We start from the raw sequence: 22613 nt of genomic DNA on the forward strand, positions 1-22613 counted from the left end.
AGAAATTTGAAAATTTTGTATAAGCTCAATAGTATTATTTACAATTATACACAAAATTCAGAATCCAAAAAGAATCTGCAAAACTTCTTAAAATAATAAAAAATAAGTCGAAAGACCAAAAAAGACTTGGTATCGATCATACCATGTTTTCTATAGAAAGTGTATAAAACTTCCAGTTTGATTGTATTGACAAAATATAGACAAACTAATGAGGTTTATTGTTTTTATAATACCTCATTGTATATAGCATTCAAACAACACATCCTAATACACTAAAAGTATTAATTTTTTTGACTCTCTAGAAATTGTTTAGAATATAATTTACTTAGCAAAGCAACGTTTGCCGGGTCAGCTAGTATATATATATACTTGTCTATTAAATATATATATATATATATATATATATATATATATATATTTAATAGACAAGTCCTGCATTTTTTCAGTAAATTCATATATGTTTCTTTTTCCAACAATAAATCCAATAAATAAAAAACAATTTGACAACAACAGACAACAGATGTTTAATTACGACGTTTCGGAACTAGAGACGTTCCATCATCATGTTTCTTCTGTCAAAAATATTTTTATATATACTAACTCTATTCATGACGAAAAATACAGAATATTAAGTAAAAAAGTTTTTTAATATAAAGGAATGGATTATGTACCAGATAAAAGTAAAGAAAAATATATAAAAATAAGAATAAAATATAAAGGAATTAAAAATTTATAGAAAATAAAAAATAAAATTGAGTAGCAAAAATTATTTACAAAAGAACTCAACAAAAGAGTCGAAAAAAACTTGCTAATGAAAATGACGTGAATTAAAAATATGAATCTTTTTAATGGGTATAATTATTGTATGGGTTTTATAACTGAAGAACTTGTTTCTTAATATTTAATTATCTCAATTTTGTTTTAAAATGACAATAATATTATTTTAATGTATAATATATAAGAACAAACAGTATTGTATAGACATCTAAAACCACAAAAAAACTATATAATGAACCGACCCATGAATAGAGTAGCAATTGTGGTTCAATAACAGAGCTCGAAACTAAAGTTTTTAATTCCTTACATAGTACATTTATCAATATTGTCAAAAAGAATAATACTTATTAGAATTTGTTAGCATAACTAGTGTGCATGTGTGGGTGTATGTATATACGTGTGTATATATATAAATAACATAGGATTACATTATTATATAAGTAACTGTATATAGCCGATTGGCGTCTAATAAAATCAAATAAAAATTATATTTTTCAGTCAAAGCAAAAATTCCGGTCATATTCATTTCCAGTTATGAACAAAGAAAAGCGGCAAGTTGTACATGAGATGTGCGAACAGTTTGGCGTGGAGAGCCAAGCCTACGATCCGGAACCAAATCGAAATGTAGTAGCAACCGCAGACAAAGAAAAGGTACGTGGTCCTCATAGTACAACTTTATTAAAATTGTCGTTAGCAATCGCTTGTCAAAAAGTTCTAATGCTCAACCATTAGAGATTGAAAAGTGAAATACGAGGTGTGGCAATTAAGTAATGAGACTGATTTCATAAAAACCGTATATTTCAAAATTATTTTACAACTCTGTCATCCCCTTCAAAGTAATCCCCTTGGGCAGCTATACAACGATTCCAGCGCGTTTTCCATGCTTCGAACATTTCTGGAAGGCGTAGACTGGGAGGTCTGCAAGTACCCTCGTCACGGCCGCCTAGATGTCCTCAATCGACTCAAAATGGGTTTCTTTCACCGACGACTTTGTTCTAGGAAACAAAACAAGTCACTAACATATCAGCCGAATAAGGCGGTTGTTGCAACTCGGCGATACCTTTAGAGGCCAAATACTGGGACACATGAGGGCAGTGTGGCACGGCGCCTTGTCGTGATGAAGGATCCAGTTAAGGGCGATGTCTGAGCGCTCCCTGTTGACTCGTTTTCGCAATTTTTTGACTACTTGGCAATAGTAGACTTGATTTACGGTTTTCCCCGATTGATCAAATTATTTGTGAACGATTTCACGGGATTAAAACAGACAATTATCACCGTTTTCACTTTCCTCATTTTCCACGTTATCACGCCCCTCCTTAAACTCCTCATGTGATCAAAACACCTAGACACGACTAAGAGCACTATCATCCTGCATATTCACAATTTTAGCGTACGTTTCCAAAGCTGTTTCGCCCAATTTTACCCAAAATTTTACCGATCTTTATTTCGTTTTTTTATTTTCGTGACGAGCACCAGGAACACACGTTTACTCAACAAGGCAGAGAAGGCAAGCTAAACAATCCAGAGATATGGCAAATATATCAATAAATAGGGGAAGGATGCCGGGAGAAGGGAAAGGCAAATTTAAGGTTGTAGGGTTACCACAATCGCGGGAATATAATCAGTCTCATTACTTAATTGCCACACCTCGTACAATATGGATCAGGATGAATAAATAATTAATAAATTGTTTGCCAATTTTATAGTAATTTTTAAAAGATATTTGATGAAACTCATTAAATTTCGTTGATTAATTTTTCGTGATAATTTCGATACGGTTAACGGTTGAAGAAAAAAGAATACTCATCTTTTCAAAATATATTCGACCGATATATATTTTGGTCATTTCTTTAAAATAAACTTTTAAATCTTTTTAGTGTGGTTTAAAAGCTTTGAAAAACTTTGAAAATAAAAAATAATGCAAATCATAATTCTACAAGTTTAAAAAATTTAGTGTAAGTGGAAAATTGAATATGTAAATTAATGTAAATACGTGATTGATATATTTTCCAATTATAATTTTGTTATTCCGAAATTATTTCCTTCAAATTGGCCTAATAAATGTGCGCTTTATTTTAAATTCCATCGCCTATAATGCATACGTCAGTTTTGCTGGCAAACCAAAATGCACTCATTATTGACATATTTGTCTACGTTTGTGTTTAAAAATAATATTTTTTTAGAAGTTTTTTTTGTAACATATACAGTACAGGCCAAAAGTTTCCGGATACATGAAAAAAATCTCATTTTCTGAGTTTTTAGCTATATTTTTCATATAAAAATAATTTTATTCAAGTTGGTTTTGTACATTCTACGTAGTATTAATATTTAGTGACTGATTTGTAACCAATTCGTGAGAAATGATAGACTAATTAACAATGAAAATGTTAAAATGTCACTGCAGTCGATTTTCTTGAATATAACCACCCTTTGCTTTGATCACTGCAGCGCATATTTTTGGCAATTTTTCGACGAGTTTTTGCAATGTTTGCGCAGGTATGTTCTTCCAGGACTTGTTAAGGCAATTCCACAGGACAGGGAGGCTGGTTGGATGCAAATCCTTCACGCGGCGTTAAAGCTCGTCCCACAACAGGCCACTCCATTATTTGAAGTATTTTTTCGTCTTTTTTTCGCTTCAAATAATTGGCACAGAGTCGGGAAGTGTGTTTAGGGTCATTATCTTGTTAAAAAATAAATTTTGGACCAATTAAATTAAGACCAGATGGAATGGCGTGGCGCTGAAGTATGCTATGATACTGTTCTTTCTTTAAAGTTCCATGTATTTTGACAAGCGATCCGACTCCATTGAATCCAAAACAACCCCAAGCCATCACTGAACCACCACCGTACTTCACGATGCAAATCGATTTAAGTCCGCTTCAGATATCCGGGCTCAAATCAATGAACGGTTGGATGAGCCAATATCACTCACGACGGTCAAGCGCCGGCTTCGAGAAAAAGGTATGATTTGTTCGTGTTGCCATCAAAAAAACACTTCTACGAGCAGTGAATAAACAAAAGAGATTGCAATTTGCCAAAACCCACATAATTTGGACCATCGATCAACGGAAATCAGTGTTATGGACGGATGAATCAAAATTCGAACTTTTTGGAAATCATCTACGTCAGTATTGTCGTAGGAAGGGTAATGAAAAACTCAATTCTAAGTGTATTTGCCGAAGGTGAAGCACGGTGGTGGTTCAGTGATGGCTTGGGGTTGTTTTGGATTTAATGGAGTCGGATCGCTTGTCAAAATACATGGAACTTTAAAGAAAGAACAGTATCATAGCATACTTCAGCGCCACGCCATTCCATCTGGTCTTAATTTAATTGAACCAAAATTTATTTTTCAACAAGATAATGACCCTAAACACACTTCTCGACTCTGTGACAATTATTTGAAGCGAAAGCCTGCACAATCGCCGGATCTTAATCCAATAGAACTGTTGTGGGACGAGCTTAAACGCCGCGTGAAGGATTTGCATCCAACCAGCCTCCCTGTCCTGTGGAATTGCCTTAACAAGTCCTGGAAGAACATACCTGCGCAAACATTGCAAAAACTCGTCGTAAAATTGCCAAAAATATGCGCTGCAGTGATCAAAGCAAAGGGTGGTTATATTCAAGAAAATCGACTGCAGTGACATTTTAACATTTTCATTGCTAATTAGTCTATCATTTCTCACAAATTGGTTACAAATCAGTCACTAAATATTAATACTACGTAGAATGTACAAAACCAACTTGAATAAATTATTTTTATATAAAAAATATAGCTAAAAACTCAGAAAATGAGATTTTTTTCATGTGTCCGGAAACTTTTGGCCTGTACTGTAGCTTCTGAAACGAGTATAGTTTTCCATTAAACTATGTAAATATAAAATATTTAAATATTATTCTATATTATATTTGTAGAGTTATATGTGTTTTTATATACGTATTATAAAAAATAAAGGAGCAAAAGTTGACCGAAAAAATAAAAAATGTCTTCGGGTGGCCAACCCCTACTACTTGGCATCAATCAAAATATTCGAAAATCTGTCTCGGTATTCACCTAACGATTTTCCAAATTTTCACAATTCCATATAACAAATGAATAGCAATTACACACACAGACACAGTCAGACATACATCCCTTTTTAAGTACCTAGAATATAAGTCATATCAGATGCATGAAAATGAATGTTATTTATTTCAGTGTTGGCTTCCAAGTATGAGCGTTTTAGAAGTAATCCAACGTGAAAGCGGCCAAAGAAAAGTTCCTGTACCATCCTTCATTTTCAAATCAGTACGCCATGATTGATTCTGGATTTGTATTTGTTTATTGTTATGTAATTTTCATATTATTATTAAAATAACATAATTGGAAGTTTGTTTTTATGATTATTAATCTAGGTATTTTTAGAAATTATTTCTGTGGATAGATTTATAATGCTCGTAAAAGTTATATTTATTTATAAGCTAAAATTACGTAAATCAACGTACAAATGTATCATTATTTTTTTTGTTACAATTTATTTTTGTTAATCAAGACTTTAATGTCTTATTTACAAAATTGATATGAGCAAAAAAAATAAAAAAATATAAAAAAATGCAATAAATTGAATATAAAATGAAAAAAAAGTTAAAATAAAAATAAAATCAAAACAGTAATACAAAAATAATAACATAAATGAACTATGACGTGATGCCCGTACTACGTCAGGTCGCGTACAGACATTGGGCTAGGTGTTTGGTAGATCGGAAGGCCATTTCTTGCTCAATCTTCTTAACGGTCTGTGAATCGCTTGAATAGTAGGATTTGTATGCTGGATTAATTTATTGTTGAAAGATGAACTTCTAATCTTGATCATTTCGTTGACAGTTGAGATTTTCAAATCCTTATGTAGGCAAAAGTTCGAAATATACCAAGGCGCATTAGTAAGGATACGCAGAATTTTGTTCTGTCACCTTTGAATGATGTTTATGTTAGATTTGCAAGAGCAACCCCATAGTTCGATTCCATAAGTCCAAATGGGCAATATGATTGTTTTGTACAGAAGTACCTTGTTATCGAGAGAGATTTCACATTTCCTCCCAAAAAGCCAGTAAAAATCTTTTATTTTCAGTTGGATTTGTTTCTTTTTATATTCAATGTGCGTTCTCCATGTCAATTTCGAATCAATGTGCATGCCTAAATATTTGACAGAATTGCATAGTGGAATTATTGAATTGTTCATGATGATAGGTGGACTGTTGATCATGAAGATGATTTCTTTTCTTTTTCGAAGTAAAACTTCTTTAAGCGCGACTAGGGTGTAAATCCGTACAAATGCAACGGAAGTCCGTTACGCCCGAACTGTTCGTCCTTCGTCCTCGATGAGATCATTTCTATACGGGTCGATTGTGATTAGCCGTCGTGTGTGTGAATAGAGATCTGTCGTTATATGCGTACCGGAGTCAACGTTGTATGCGTACCGATATCAACAAGGAAATTGGCAAAAATAATTAAACATTTTAAAGTTACATCGTAGTACAAATTTTGATTTAACAAAAAATGCCTCAATCAGAAGAATATTTTACCCTGTTCCTTGGAAATAATAAAACAAATTAAACATTTGTGCCTTGTTTATTGAAATGTAAAATATTTTTTAGGCAAGACAGATATTACAGTTGTTCAAAGAATGAGATTATATCGCCAGCGAAAAAGTAAAAAAATACCATCAGTCAATGAATGTATGTTAATTTCAATTACACGAAGTTCTTCAAACACAATTATTACATGATGAGTGAAGTTGCAAAAACAATATTTGTTTAGGCGTCGTTTAACACAATCCACTGTGTGAACGAATAATATAGTTAATATAATACTACATTTCTCTAATGAAGGTTCATTTCTAAATGCTAATTGTAATGACAAACCGATCATGTCATATTTGAAGAATGACTTTAATTGCATTATTATTTTTAAATATTATAAATAATTTTAATGCTATTATCAATATATAATTTATAATTTATAATTCATCATTATATAAATATGTATAATGGTTGACATTAATAAATGTGTGCATCACGAGTGTTACCATATATTACTAATAAACATTATTCAAAATTGTTATATGATGTATTTATTTTTACTTAAATGCCATCTTGTACAGTAGCAAATGAGTTTTACCGGAGCGAGTTGAAATTAATCGAGTCTGCGGACCGCAAACATGAAATCTGTAATTATCTTAATTGAATGAATTACAGTAAAATACAACTCTAAAACAACATTAAGCCTAACATTACTATTATCTAAAACAATAACTTCAAGCAAAAATGTTATAATATTGAGATTGTTTATTTAAGGTAAACGTACCATATTACGGGATTTTAAGGAACGTTTGACTTTAAAGACGAATTTTAGAGAAAATAGGAAAGAGGACGATCTAAATCTGTTATATTTCATTAATTAGACCTTTAAGATTATTATAAAACAAGATTTTTTGTCGTAGAACGTCATTTATAGAAATAATCGGCATTTTGGTGAACTACGCGTTTGTCTCTAATTCCGTGATAAAATTCGGTTCGTGAATATAATGCCGGGAGTCGCTGTACACTATTACGTGATAGCGCTCGAAGCATACATTTTTGATCGTATTGCCTTGATAAATATAGATGAATATGTTATAAAAAGTACGGTTAATTATAAAATAATACTTTGATATGATTTTAAACACTTATTTAGTTTTGTATTATAAAAATCATAAAAATATAAGAAGTTGAAAAACTTCTAAAATAAAAATAAAATAAAAGCTGGTATTATTATATTAATAGCAGTATAATAATCATTATCAATACTGTTTCGGTAAATCAAATAAATGAAACAATATAGGAATAATTTTTAACGGCAATTAAACAAAAATATAAACTTAAAATAAATATAAAATTTAAACTCAGAAGAATTAAACTTGAAATAAAAATTACAATTCTGCCAAAAAACGTAAATCTTTAAAGACTTTGAAATAATCTTTAAAGACTTTCAAGTTAACAATAACTCTAGCTTAAATTAGATTTGATCGGAAATTCTGTATGTTTTAGAAGCTTTAAAATACATTTAAACTAATATGGCAAATTTCTTTTAATGCCTTTTCCAGGGTTTTGGGTGAATATTTAATTGGAGCTATCATTCTTTGAAAAACTGAAAGACCGATTTAAAATCAGACCCAAATAAATTTACTGATATTGAATATAATTTTAATAATATTTAATAAACTGTATTAGACTATTAAAAAGTTACTGCATTGAAGAGTAGCCTCGGCAACTTATTTTCGAGTAATTGCAATTCATATTAATTTAATAACTTACGATGTATGTTCGTTTTAATAATATGCAGGTTATATAATGGTTATATTCCAAAAGCTTAGTCGGATTAAAACTATCGTGTTTACAGGAATGTCCCTAGATCTCTGCATGCATACATACATACCAGCGCCCTAATGAATCCGCGCCCTATAAGTACCGTGTGCTATACGGGGTATACCTGTATTTTTATTCAATTTATATAATAGAAATAATTGATCATAGATGAAAAGGTAGAAATAAATGATTCTTTCATTACTACAATATTCTAGGTATATTGGAACAATGCAAATAAGTAAAAAAAATTGTGTACTTTCTTACGAAAGAGTAGTCATTTCAAACTCAATTTTTAGGGTTCAAAATTTAAAAAAACATATACCGTAATTACGTTACAGTATTCTGTAGTTATTAACAAACTTATTAACACCAGAAACATCGCCGAATTTAAGCACAGTTGAAAATAAAAGATAAAACTATTTCAAGTCTACTTCTCGTAATTGCGGGATACTCACGGATTTACGTTCACAGGTTCAGATGTGTGAACCTAATTGCGGGAATCATGAAATTGACAATTTCTTGACAAATATATGCTCGATTTAACTATAAAACTAATCTCTTATTATTACTGATCAAAAATTTCACACATTTGAATCGATTAAGCTTATTGGAATCGAATAAAAACCTTAAGCAATGGAACCGTCACATAACCTAACTCGCTAACAAGCTAGTACGAAATGGCAATCGGGTTACGACCGATGCTTTCAAAAGCTTTTTACGGCTTTAAAAACTATTATTTAAATTCGAAAATCGTACTATTTTATTAGGATTCAAATTATAATTGATGTGCTATAAAGTATAATTGATTGAATAAAATTATTATTTTGAAATGAAATTTTTCTGATGGTAAAAAAAATCCTTTAAATATCCGTTACGCAATTTTCATTTGAGTCAAATATCTGGAATATAATAATTAAGCGCAGTATCAAAAAAGAATATAATATGAAAATAATTGTAATGATAAAATACATAAGGTAGAAAAATGTTATAATAATTTGAAATAAAAATTAGAAAAAGTATGAATTAAAAAAATAATTGTAACTGTTGTAAAAAAAAGTATCAGATATTATAAGTAGGCATTTCATTATCAAAATATTATTTGATATCGAAATTGGCAAATTCAGAAGTATCGTAGAAACTTTGGACTTTTAAAAGTTTAACGATGGTATTGTGAAATTGACAAACACTAAATTTCCCTCTACATCTTTTTCCCTCTACTTTTCAATTCCTTGTTAAACAAAGCTTAACTTTACTTTTTTTGTTTTTGACACATAGCTGGTGGTCCTTTTTAACCTCGGACCTTCATATAATACTATCTATTCTTTGATAAATTCTGCGAAATTATAACTGGCAAAATGTTATTCGGCAAAATGTCCCTTTGATCGATACCAATTTTAGGTTTTGAATTTAAATAACATAAATAAAAAATAATATAACCTAGAAAATGGTTTATAAATACCAATGTGTACGAGGTCTGTTCAAAAAGTACCCGGAATTTTCGTTTTTTCAAAAAAATATTTATTTATTCGTCTACATTAATGTGGTCCCCTTCAAAGTAGTCCCCCCCAGATATAATACACTTATGCCAGCGTTTTTTCCAATTTTCGAAGCACCCTTGATATTCACTTTTTGATATGTCCTTGAGCACTCTCAGCGATTTTCTTCAATCGAGGAAAACCGCCGTCCTTTCATGGGTCTCTTCAACTTTGGGAATAGGAAAAAGTCACACGGAGCCATATCTGGTGAATTTTTGCACTTTGCAACACTTTATTTCATTTTTTACGCAAAATTTAATACAAATTCTTTGACTTTTCAATTCTTCCATTGTAAAAATCGCCGAGCTCAGAAAAACACGTCGAACCTTAGCGACTACCACAGACAAAGTAAACAGTGAATATAGCTGAAAATTTCATCATACTTTAGGGGCATGTATACCAACACAATAAAAAAAAAATTTGACAATCAGACACTCCAGACCCGCGAAATTTAATTATTAGTAATTCCGGGTACTTTTTGAACACACCTCGTATATAATTATACAAATGAGATCTTTCAGAGCACCGTGCTTGAGAAAAATATGATTTGCAAAAAAAAGAGTGCTACAACGCCAAAAAGTACATTTTCATATTAACATTTCAAAAAGATTGATATTTTGAGTTTCTAGTAACACTTGCGGCCCGTTTACTAACGTTTTTGCATATAAATAAAACTACGAACAAATCTACTTACTACAATTTAATCATAATTAAATAATATTTACGGAGAACATCCTATTAAAAGTAATTAAACATCATTTGTCAAAAAACGTTTGACATTTCACTTATTAGCCACCGTCCATTGTTTTATTCAAGGTACGCTTCTATAAAAATTTTCAAATTAAAAATGTAAAGTTTCTACGCAATTTTGAAATATTATCTCACCTTTCCGACCATCTCTGGATTGGCACGAATTTTTCAAGACTAAGACTGGCCAAATCGGTTTAGCCGTTTTCGAGTTTTACTTAGACATTTGAAAGAGAGCTCCATTTTTATATATAAGACTAGCTGACCCGGCAAACGTTGTTTTGCTAAGTAAGGTATATTCTAAACAATTTCTAGAGAATCCAAAATATTAATACTTTAAGTGTATAAGGATGTGTTGTTTGAATTCTATATACAACGAAGTATTATAAAAACAATAAACCCCATTAGTTTGTCTATATTTTGTCAACTGCAAGTTCTATAGAAAACATGGTATAATTCAATCCAAGTGTTTTTTGTTCTTTCGACTTATTGATTACGTTTCAAGTTTTTCAGATTCTTTTTGATTCGGGATTTTGTGTACAATACTACTGAGCTCATAAAAAAAATTCAAATTTTTGCGAGGATAGATTGAAAATAAATTAAGCATTTCTTCTTTGACCTGTTTTTTGAAAAGTTTCAAGTAACATTCGATGAATCAAAGTAAATTTAATAAAAAGTACAATTTGACTTTGAGCAAATATTAATTTTATTATGAAAATCAAACCAATTATATCACAACAAATAACACATTTCAAACGAACAATTATCTGACTACGTTCAGTAAAACTGCCAGCTACTTCATCATTGTAAAAATGTGCTTTTTTTTTTGCTGTCTTTCAGAAAATTGTTATGTGGATCTTTTTACACCATAGACAGGGTAACTTGGAACGGCCGGGTGGCAAACAGGTTTAATGTCTTATTTTAATTTTAAAAGTATTTTACAAAATAATTACACTTTTAACTAATGCTAAAAAACTACCAACGGAAGAAAATACTTTTATTATAGATTTTCAAAGATTACAGTTTATCTCCCGATAGCAAAGTCATAAGAATTAAGATTATAGCTGGTTATAATCTTTTTGCCTCTACTTTTCAGTTTCTTGTTAAACAATGCTTAATTTTACTGGTTTTTGACACATCGCTGGTGGACCTTTTTAACCCCGAACCTTCAAATATTACTATCTATTCTTCGATAAATTGTGAAACTGGAAAAATGTTATTTGGCAAAAATAAACTGGAAAAATGTTATTCGGCAAAATGTCCCTTTGATCGATACCAAATTTAGGTTTTGAATTTGAATAACATGAATAAAAAATAATATAACCTAGAAAATGTTTTATAAATACCAATGAGTATATAATTATACAAATGAGATCCTTCAGAGCACCGTGTTTGAGAAAAATATGCCAAAAAGTGCATTTTCATATTAACATTTCAAAAAAGTTGATATTTAGTTTCTACTAACACTTGCGACCCGTTTACTAACGTTTTTGTATATAAATAAAACTGCAAACAAAACTACTTACCACAATTTAATCATAATTAAATAATATTCACGTAAAACATCCTATTAAATATTATTGAACATCATCTGTCAAAAACGTTTGACATTTCATGTATTAGCCACCGTCCATTGTTATAGGCGGATTTGAAATAATTTCTCACCTTTTGGACTTTCTCTGGACTGGCACAAATTTTTCAAGACTGGCCAAATAGGTTTAACCGTTTTCGAGTTTTACTTGGACATTTGAAAGAGAGCTCCATTTTTATATATAAGATAAATACTAATTTATAGTCATTGAGTATTTCTATTAAAATTATTATATTTTCGTTTCTATATTCAAAGTTTGATACTTTTGTTGAAAATAAGTACTAATTTATATTCATTAAGTATTTCTATTAAAGTTATATTTTCAATTCTAAATTAAAATCTATTGAAAGTCGTCACTTTCGTAGATAGGTAATTATTTTTAATCGTCAAATATTTCTGGTGAATCAGAATTTAATTCGAAACAATGATACTTTTGCAACTTTATATAATAATATAATACTATCTTTCATAATATGATACTATTTTTTAATTAAAGAGAATTTTTCTTTTTGATATAAATTAGCCGACACTATTATTATAAATGAATACTTTCGTCAGAAAACAATACTATTTTTTAATTAATGATTTTTTTTATATAAATTGGCCGACACTATTATCATAAATGAATACTTTCGTCAGAAAACGATACTATTTGTTAATTAATGAGTTTTTTTTATATAAATTAGCCGCCACTATTATTATAAATGAATATTTTCGTCACAAATCGATACTATTTTATAATTGTTGAGTATTTTTCTTTTTGATATAAATTAGCCGATACTAAATTCATAAATGAATACTTTCGTCACAAAACAATACTATTTTTTAATTATTGAGCATATTTCTTTTTGATATAAATTAGCCTACACTATTATTATAAATGAATACTTTCGTCACAAAACGATACTATTTTTTAATTAATGAGTATTTTTATATAAACTAGCCGATACTAATTTCATAAATGAATACTTTCGTCACAAAACGACACTATTTTTTAATCAATGAGTATTTTTCTTTTTGATATAAATCGAATTTGAAAGTAGTATCGAAAAATTATTGTTTTAAACTTCTTAAAATATTGAAAATGATGCTGATTGAACAGCATCAAATACAGGCAATAGAATTTATCATAATATTGTAATTCGATCTGTAGAGAGTTTTAGATCTCTCTTGCACTTATGTTTGATTTAGGTGAAAAGTACTCAATATTCCATACTGAATAGTATCGATACTTTTGCCACGAAACTTTTCTGGAATCGATACTTTTATTTGCTTCGATTCTTTTTTCAGTACTCGGTATCGATACTTTGCTTCGATACTTCTTACACTAGTTGTGGGTAGGCTTGACGGTAGCGGGAATCGAACCAGCGACCCCGGGACTAGTGATTCAAAAAACTTTCTGCTTGTGTTGACGAAACGATTTGAAAAAGATTTTTTTTTTGTTAATTTTTTTGGATATCGAAAATTATTCGGAATTTTATTTCAATTCTAGCTAAAGTTCTAAAGCTCACTTATATACTTCAAATAAATAATTTTAACTTTGCAATTCAGTTTATATAATTCTCATAAATATTAGATAATATCCTTCATGTTAAATTCGATTGATCGAGTTTTACTTACTTTTTGAGTTTTATTTACTTTTCTGTAAACATTTATAAGTAGATGTATTTATAATCATATATTTTAAAGCATTAAATATTCCTTGATTACTTCATTACGGTACGCAAACTTAATTTGCCTTAAGGCATGATGCCATGCCCATACACCACTAGTTTTACAGCAAAAATTGGATATTGTGTTAAGAAAGAATATTGTTTAAATGTTGAGATACATTTTTCACTAAATATACGGTTAATAATATTGTTTTTTCGGACGTTGTTGTGATTGATTGCCTTATTGTAAATTGTAAAATACTTTATTGATAACTGTATTTATTTATTTTAAAAGTTATAATAGTATTTACAATAATTTTAATATGTTTTTGATTACGTATTGATTGATTTGATTTTGGTTTTATTATCGATTGATGATTTTTTTGTTTTATATATCAATATAACCGCATGCTTTGATTGGCGCGAACAAATATATTAAAATTGAATAATTCGAAAATAAAGTTCACTAATATTATTTATGGTAAGATTGTATAACTTCTGAAGTCAATTTTTAACTATTAAATTGTAAGTATGTCAATTTGTAACAGTTAAATTTGCGATGACGTATAATATGACGTCATAACTGCGAGTTGCTTATATGTCATAAGGTCATATAGTCTATCTTGCGTCGCGCAAATCACAAAGCGACATTGCGTTTAGGTGGAAGCTAATGAGAACATGCGGCGTTAGCAATCTGTATTCCACAAGCTGTGGGTATTCCATAAGCATGGCTGACATCGCGCAACATAGGCACGACGTTTAACACCATTTAGTGACCACATCGCGTGTTTACAGGGTAGTTATTCCAACTCTCGTGATAAATATTTGGTATAATTTTTGTTTTTATCATCGTAATGGCTGGACCTGCCTTTGCCAAAAACTGATCACCACTTTTCCCAATCATTACAAATTGAATGTTTTTTGGATCATTCAAATTGGATACTCCGTTCTCTCAAAAAGTCGATTTCTATTTTTTGCACTATTTGCTCCGTATGTCCGTAACGGCTGGATCTGCCTTTGCCAAAAACTAAACGGTACATCTCCCTATCAGTAGGAATCAAATAGTTTTTAATAATTTAAATCAGTTGATACGTGAGTCCCAAAACGTGGACGAAACATTGCATATACACAAAACACACACACTAATTTTTTCAGAGCTATGACAAAATGTTCAAAAACTCTGAAACGTGAAAATATGCAAAAATTCTCATTTTCTATTTTTGGCCCATTACTATAACTTATCCTACGGTAAGTTAAAAAATACTTGTCTTTAGAAGTATCTTAATAATCAAATGCAAGATTTTTTTTTATTATGCCTTATGTATTATAGTTTCAAATTATATGTATATATCTGAATTACAAAACTTATTTCCACTATAATTTCTATATTAACATATGAATAAAAGAACCATTTTTAATTTCCCGTAGGGTAGATATAGTAATAGGCCGAAAATCAAAAATGAAAATTTTTGCATATATTCTCGATTTGAAGGGTTCTGAACATTATGGCATACCTCAGAAGAAATGGATGTATGTGTGTGTTTTTCATGTCCGCATTATTTGTCCACGTTTTCGGGCGTACGGATCAACCGATTTAAATGGTTAAAACACTTTCTATTCCTGTTGATAGGGAGATGTGCTGATTAGTTTTTGGTAAAGATCGGCCGGGCCGTTTTCTTGTAATAAAGTTTAAGAAAAAATTCGACGATTTTTATGATTTTTTTTATGGTAGATAACATAGTCTTATAGATCATACTAAAATATTACGGCCCTACGACAAGTCGTTTAATTTTAAAAAATTGTCAAAATTTAGAACTTAGTATCGTTTTTTTGGCGTTTGTCAAAATTAGACCTTTCATAGACGTTTGCTCAAAAACGTCTGAACCGATTTTAAAAATTTGAAAGACGATCGATGTATTTCGATGTGGATTATTTTTTCTGTTTTGGGCGACGATCTGCCGTGCCGTTTCTTCGGAATTTGGAAAAAAGTGTTAAACTTTTTGTCCACATTTAAGCATATACTACTAAATCGATTTTGAAAAATCAAAAACTGTTTGTAAAATATTAGTTGGGAATGATACTGATTAGTTTTAGGTGAAAATCTATCGAGCCGTTTTCTTGTAATTAACTGTTGAAAAAAAAATTTAAGCCGATTTTGATGGAACTTTTTTGGCGATATACACCATGGTCTTATAGAAATATTACGGCCTTACGACAAGTAGTTAAATTTTAAAAATTCATCAAAGTTTTAGAAAATGAGTAGTATTTTGACGTTTGTTAACTTCCCATAGGGCAAGTTATAGTAATCGCAAAAAAATCGAAAATGAAAATTTTTATATATCTTTACGTTTCAAAGGTTTCTTAACATTTTGGCATACCTTAGAAAAAATGGATGTATGTGTGTGTGTATGTGCGTGTGTGTATGTATGTGCGGATACAAATTTTCGTCGACGATTTCAACCGATTTGAATAATTCAAAAAACATTCGATTTGTATTGATAAGGAAACGTGCTGATTAGTTTTTGGCGAAGGCAGGTGTAGCCGTTCCAAAGATACGGGGCAAAAAGTGCCGAAAACGGTAAATCAGTTTTTAACAGAACGGAGCGTCCGATTTGAATAATTCAAAAAACATTTTACTTGTATTAACAAGATGAAGAATTGATCAAATTTTTATGAAGGCAGGTCTAACGGTTTCGGAAATATGGAGGAAAAAGTAAAAAAATGAGCCATTTGGCGGTCAAAAATGAACATTAGACATATGCACATCAAATTATCAGATATTTTATAGAGATTTTAACAATAAGTATAATTTTTTTTTACATTTCTATGGGTTCCGTACCAATGCTTATGCGTTAGACGGCGGCGCGGCACTTGCGCGCTTTGACATTTCTTCTCTATGCAGTTCAAGCAGTACGATTGCTTTGAAAAAAAGTTCAGAATTACCAAAATATGTCAAAATGAAGAAAACATTTTATTTTTCAAAAAAAATTTGTTTCCAAAAAAAATTTTTTTTTTTCAAAAAAAAGTATTTTTTTGTCAAATTTATAGTTTCTCAAAAATCTAATTTTTTCAAAATAATTTTTTTTTTCAAAAATGTTAATCGTTTTTAAAAAGATAATTTTTGGTACGGGAAGTTCCAGCAATTTGCCTTAAGGCACGATGCTTTAATTGCCTTAAGTCAGAATTCCACTTACAGCTAGTTAAAATTAAAATTAAGCGATTTACTTGGTATGATGATAGAGTACTTGGTCTTAAAGAACATACTAATCCATTAAAGCCCTACGGAGACTAGTTCAGTTATAAAAATGATTGATTTTGGAAAATACTCCGAGTTAACGTGTTCGTTCGTTTTCAATGATGTGTAATAAATCCATTCGGAATACTTTTAATCATTCACAAATTAATTTATATTTCATTGATTAAATCGATTATTTACACATATCGAGAAGTTCATGTAACTTGCCTCAAGGAAAAATACCAATACGAACCAGTTTGTATTATGTATTTATTATATACTGAGTAAATAATATTTAAAAAATTAACTGTAATGAAATAAAAAAAAGTTAGCTTCATCAGACCGATTCTACAAGTAGCGCGATTCCTTGGCCACCGCCTATGCAAGCAGACCCTACAGCCTTTTTCAATCCTTTCCTCCTGCAACAAGAGTTCTTTGTCAACGACTTTACATAAATTAAGTAAATGATTTTTTTTTATTCAACTGACCTTAATTCATGTACTAAATGAGCAGTTATCCTGGCTCCCGAAGCTGCAAGAGGATGGCCTAAAGCAATTGCTCCTCCGTTGACATTTAGTTTTGATGTATCCATATTTAAAGCCTGTGCACAGGCCATAGTTTGAACACCAAATGCTTCATTTATCTACAAAAAAATCATGTATATAGATAAAAGAAGAGTATAGAGAAAATAACTTAAATCAATATTAAATTTATATTGTCATAAATATTTGACCATTGTCACATTATATAGAAATAATTATTATTTATTATGTGTTTTGAAGAAACAAATATAATTAATATGTGCTATCTATGTGTTATATATATATGATATCTGTGCTATATATATAAGATTTATCTAACACGCCATATTTCTAATGAAACTCAAATGTTTGAAATTATAGTGGGTATATATATATATATATATATATATATATATATATATATATATATATATATAGTTTATATATATTGTAGAGTTTCGAACAAGAATCCAAACAGTAATAAAGAACAAAAAAGAAGTTTTTTTGAATAAACTATTTATTTATTTATTTATTTATTTACTGTCGACGTTTCGGAACTAGGTACGTTCCATCTTCAGGACATCTGTCAAGAAACATGATCTTGATGAGATTTAAGCAAACAATATGTTTAAGAAAAGAAAATGGATTTTTCTTAATTAATAAATTAGTTGAAAAAATAATAATGTACAGAAATATGATAATATGATCAAAACGAAAATGATAAAAATAAATGAGTAGATTATCTAACAGGATATTAAAAATGATAAAACTTTTTTTTGAAAGTTATGGAAAATTTAAGGAAAGGTTAATGACAAAATTGAATTAATTACCTGTATGTTTGAATATCCGTTAGCACTTTTTCACTAAACAAAATTTTTAAACAAAAATGAATTTGAGTTATTTTTCAGCCGAATAGGTAAATTTTGTAAATTAAAATTACTATAAGTTTTGCCTTTTTTAAAATTATTATTTGAAAACACAAACAATATTATTCTCTCGATGTTATGAGATCGGCTGTTGGAAATGAACTAACTAAATCTGAGTCACACGCAACACGTGCAACCACTTGAGAACTGTGAGGTTGTAAGTGTGTGTTTTTATATGTTAGGGTGTAAATACTTAAATTATTGATCTTAAATGGAAGTCGATATTATCCGTTTGTCAAAAAGTGTAAAAAATTAAAATTTTTACGAACATTAAATCTCCTACCCCATCCAATTTCAACACTAACGTAGTATATTCTGTTTCTTGTAACGACTGTGCTTTCCAATATATTGGACAAACCTCACAATATGTACACAAAAGAATGAGGAGACAACATGAACTAACTGTGGTCCACCATAAACAAAAAAAAATCAAAAGTACCCTAGTACAGCACTCTATTGAAAATGCCCACTCGTTTAACTTCACTCCAAAGATCTTATATCACGAAAGTTGCATCTTTAAAAGATTATTTGCGGAAAGCTGTCTTATTCTTATGAACGTTTCTAATAGTGTCAACATTAGATCAGATCACAACCTATTACATGATTCTTATTTAAATTTTTTACACTTTTTGACAAACAGTTAATATTGACTTCCATTTAAGATCAATAATTTAAGTATTCACACCCTAATATATAAAAACACACACATACAACCTCACAGTTCTCAAGTGGTTGCACGTGTTGCGTGTGACTCAGATTTAGTTAGTTCATTTCCAACAGCCGATCTCATAACATCGAGAGAATAATATTGTTTGTGTTTTCGAATAATAATTTTAAAAAAGACAAAACTCATAGTAATTTTGATTTACAAAATTTACCTATTCGGCTGAAAAATAACTCAAATTCATTTTTTGTTTAAAAATTTTGTTTAGTGAAAAAGTGCTAACGGATATTCAAACATACAGGTAATTAATTCAATTTTGCCATTAACCTCTTCTTGAAATTTTCCATAACTTTCAAAAAATTTTATCATTTTTAATATCCTGTTTGATAATCCACTCATTTATTTTTATCATTTTCATTTTGATCATATTATCATATTTCTGTACATTATTATTTTTTCAACTAATTTATTAATCAAGAAAAATCCATTTTCTTTTCTTAAACATATTGTTTGCTTAAATCTCATTAAGATCATGTTTCTTTTCAGATGTCCTGAAGATGGAACGTACCTAGTTCCGAAACGTCGACAGTAAATAAATAAATAAATAAAGAAATAGTTTATTTAAAAAAACTTTTTTTTTGTTTTTTATTACTTTTTGGATTCTTGTCCGAAACTCTACTAAATATACACAAATCCAAGACTCTACCATTTTATATACATATATATACATATATATATATATATATATATATATATATATATATATATATATATATATATATGGAAATATAATGTAATATATTTTATTGAAGATTATATATTGACAACACTATGTGTAATCATATTGATCATTTATAAAATGTAGTTAGTTTTTATTTATTTAAAATGAGAAAAGAAAGGTTTTAAGAATAATAATTTTGGCAATGAGACTCGGGAGAAACAAAAGAGAGATCCGAACTGACGCTTGAACTTTTGTTTTTGCGCTGACACTATGATGAGCCCAAAATGATGTACATCTGTCAAGTTGAGATGCGACGTGTGTTGACAGGTCGCTACAGATCATACAATTGAGACTCCGATCACGCACATCGAGATCAACAACAACACGTGCTTAAAAAAATCACTCATTATCCTGAGGTGCATGTCAGATTGAATTTTACGGTTTATTATAATTGCATGAAAAGTTTACAAAAGTGTACAGAAAATTAAATAATTGCTTATTTAAACCATTCATAATCGAGACTCTAATGTGCGTTTGTGGAATCAAAAAAATGTCTTACATTTTAATCAAGATATAGAAGCAAAAATGGAATCGGACTGTAAACCAACATAAATCCCAAAACTACGAAGGACCGCAATTGGATCGAGCAAATATAGCAAGATACCTCGCGAAGAAGGTCGGACCATTATGTTTACATCGGAAAAGGTCTCGCTGCGTTCAACTTCATCAGTTTCTGACTCAATGCAGGAAGTATTATCATCTAGTAATAATGCATCTACAAGTCTCACTCATCCACAATCTGATGTCAAGAAAACTCCTAATTCATGGCAAGTAGTCAATTTCAAAAAAAGAAAAACTTCATTTGAACCATTGGGAATAGATGTCAAAATTCAAAACAGATTTTCGGCCCTTTCAACAATAGACACAGCTAATGATGACAACTCAGTTGAACCGGCTCCAGTCAGTAAGCCCCCTCCAATATTTATTTACGGAGTTGACGATATTAATGATATGTCAAATCAATTAAATGAAATAATTCTTCAATCAGCTTATACAACAGAACACCGTTATAATAAATATGTTATCCACGTTAGTCAACAACATAAACAATGGCAAAAATAATTAAAATTGCTGAATGGAATGCCAACGGTTTATTACCTCACAAAAATGAAGTAGAATGTTTTTTAAAATTAAACTTAATAAATATTTTATTAATCTCAGAATCACACTTCACTGAAAAAATCTACTTTAAAATTTATAACTACACTACTTATAACTCAAATCACCCAAGTGGCAGGGCTCGCGGCGGTTCGGCTATATTAATCAAAAATAATATAAAGCATTTTGTTCTACCAAGTATTTGTGATGATTTTCTACAAGCAACTCAAATTTCTGTTGAAACAAATTTATATAATTTTTGTGTTTCTGCTGTTTATTGTCCACCAAGATTCAAAATTTTTTGTGCTCAGTTTTCTTCATTTTTTCTCAATTAGGTAATAAATTTATCATTGGTGGTGACTTTAATTGTAAACATGTTGCCTGGGGTTCTAGACTGACTACAGCCAAAGGTCAGATACTTCATGCAGCCATGAGGCAAAATAACCTCTCCTTTATTTCAACCAGCAGTCCAACATATTGGCCTTCTGACCCTACTAAAGTTCCAGACCTTTTAGATTTTTTTATTGTAAAAGGTATCGATCATTCAAATCTTAATATTGAATCTAGTTACGATCTCTCTTCAGATCATTCTCCAATACTTGTGACGTTTAGCACATTTCCTACTCCAGCTATCAACAATCATATTCTACACAACAAACTTACTAACTGGACTCAATTTAAATCCATACTTGATTCAAAATTATTTCCAAAATCTAAATAGAGAATATTTAGAAAATCGAAATAGAGAATAAAATAGAATATTTTTCTGAGATTGTACGTGAAACAACCAAGCAGATAACCCCGAGTATTATTCCAAGAAATGATAATCTAATAATAATTCCGCAAGAGATTAAGAAGCTAATTGCACAGAAACGAAGAGCAAGACGTACCTGGCAACATTCTCATCTACCAACGGATAAGACATCCCTTAATCATCTCAATAACACGCTGAAGAAAAAAATGAAAAAATGGAAGAATTGTACATTCAGGTCGTATTTATTGCAGCTAAATAGGTACGATAATTCCATATGGAAACCAATCAAGAACAAAAGTAAACCCCTACTACAAAACCCTCCTCTGAAAATTACTAACCAAAACGGTTTCATTTGGGCAAAAAGCAACGAAGAAAAAGCGGAGGCATTTGCTGATCATCTAAGTAGCATTTTTAGCGCTCGAAATATTTCCCAGAATAATTTAATTAACAATTTCGTAAAACAACCCATTCATTCTACACCGTTAGGACATTTTTCACCAAATGATGTCTTATGTGAAATTAAAAGGATGAAAAATAGATCTTCGCCGGGTATGGACAAGATTACTCCAAAAATGTTAAAAGAATTGCCTTCAAAAGGTATTTTATATATAACAAATATTTTCAACGCCATTCTTCAATATAATTATTGGCCCACAGCGTGGAAGACTGCAGAAATTATTATGATCGCTAAACCAAACAAAAACCATCATACTGCTAGTTCATACCGTCCTATCAGTCTTTTATCGATATTATCGAAAATTTTAGAGAGACTTTTGTTGCAGAGATTGTCAGAAGATCATCCGAATGATAGTTGGATTCCTCACCACCAGTTTGGCACTCAGGACTCCTATATAAAATCAAAACAACTTTTCCAAACTACTTCAATATCTTAAGCTCATATTTGCTTAATAGAAAATTTAGAATCAAAATTAAAGATGTGACTTCGAGCATC

The 22613-nt window shown here is 30.0% G+C and overlaps 2 protein-coding genes across 2 annotated transcripts in view; one reads left to right on the forward strand and one right to left on the reverse strand.

The window, feature by feature from the left end:
• Positions 1-5077, forward strand: part of LOC113367214 (protein shuttle craft-like) — a 127719-nt gene extending 122642 nt beyond the window's left edge. The window contains exons 11-12 of the mRNA XM_026608843.1: positions 1276-1428; positions 4973-5077. Coding sequence (XP_026464628.1) covers positions 1276-1428; positions 4973-5077 — 258 coding nt within the window. The remainder of the gene's footprint in view (positions 1-1275; positions 1429-4972) is intronic.
• A 12088-nt stretch (positions 5078-17165) lies between these two features.
• Positions 17166-22613, reverse strand: part of LOC113368480 (3-ketoacyl-CoA thiolase, mitochondrial) — a 70382-nt gene continuing 64934 nt past the window's right edge. Inside the window, exons 7-8 of the mRNA XM_026610028.1 lie at positions 17406-17560; positions 17166-17336 (exon numbers count right to left, since the gene is read on the reverse strand). Of these exons, the coding sequence (XP_026465813.1) occupies positions 17255-17336; positions 17406-17560 (237 nt within the window). The 3' untranslated portion in view covers positions 17166-17254. The remainder of the gene's footprint in view (positions 17337-17405; positions 17561-22613) is intronic.

The sequence above is a fragment of the Ctenocephalides felis genome, unplaced genomic scaffold (genome assembly GCF_003426905.1).
Source record: "Ctenocephalides felis isolate EL2017-DRISC unplaced genomic scaffold, ASM342690v1 CF-g0.4_SCAFFOLD_01170, whole genome shotgun sequence".
Classification (NCBI taxonomy): domain Eukaryota; kingdom Metazoa; phylum Arthropoda; class Insecta; order Siphonaptera; family Pulicidae; genus Ctenocephalides; species Ctenocephalides felis.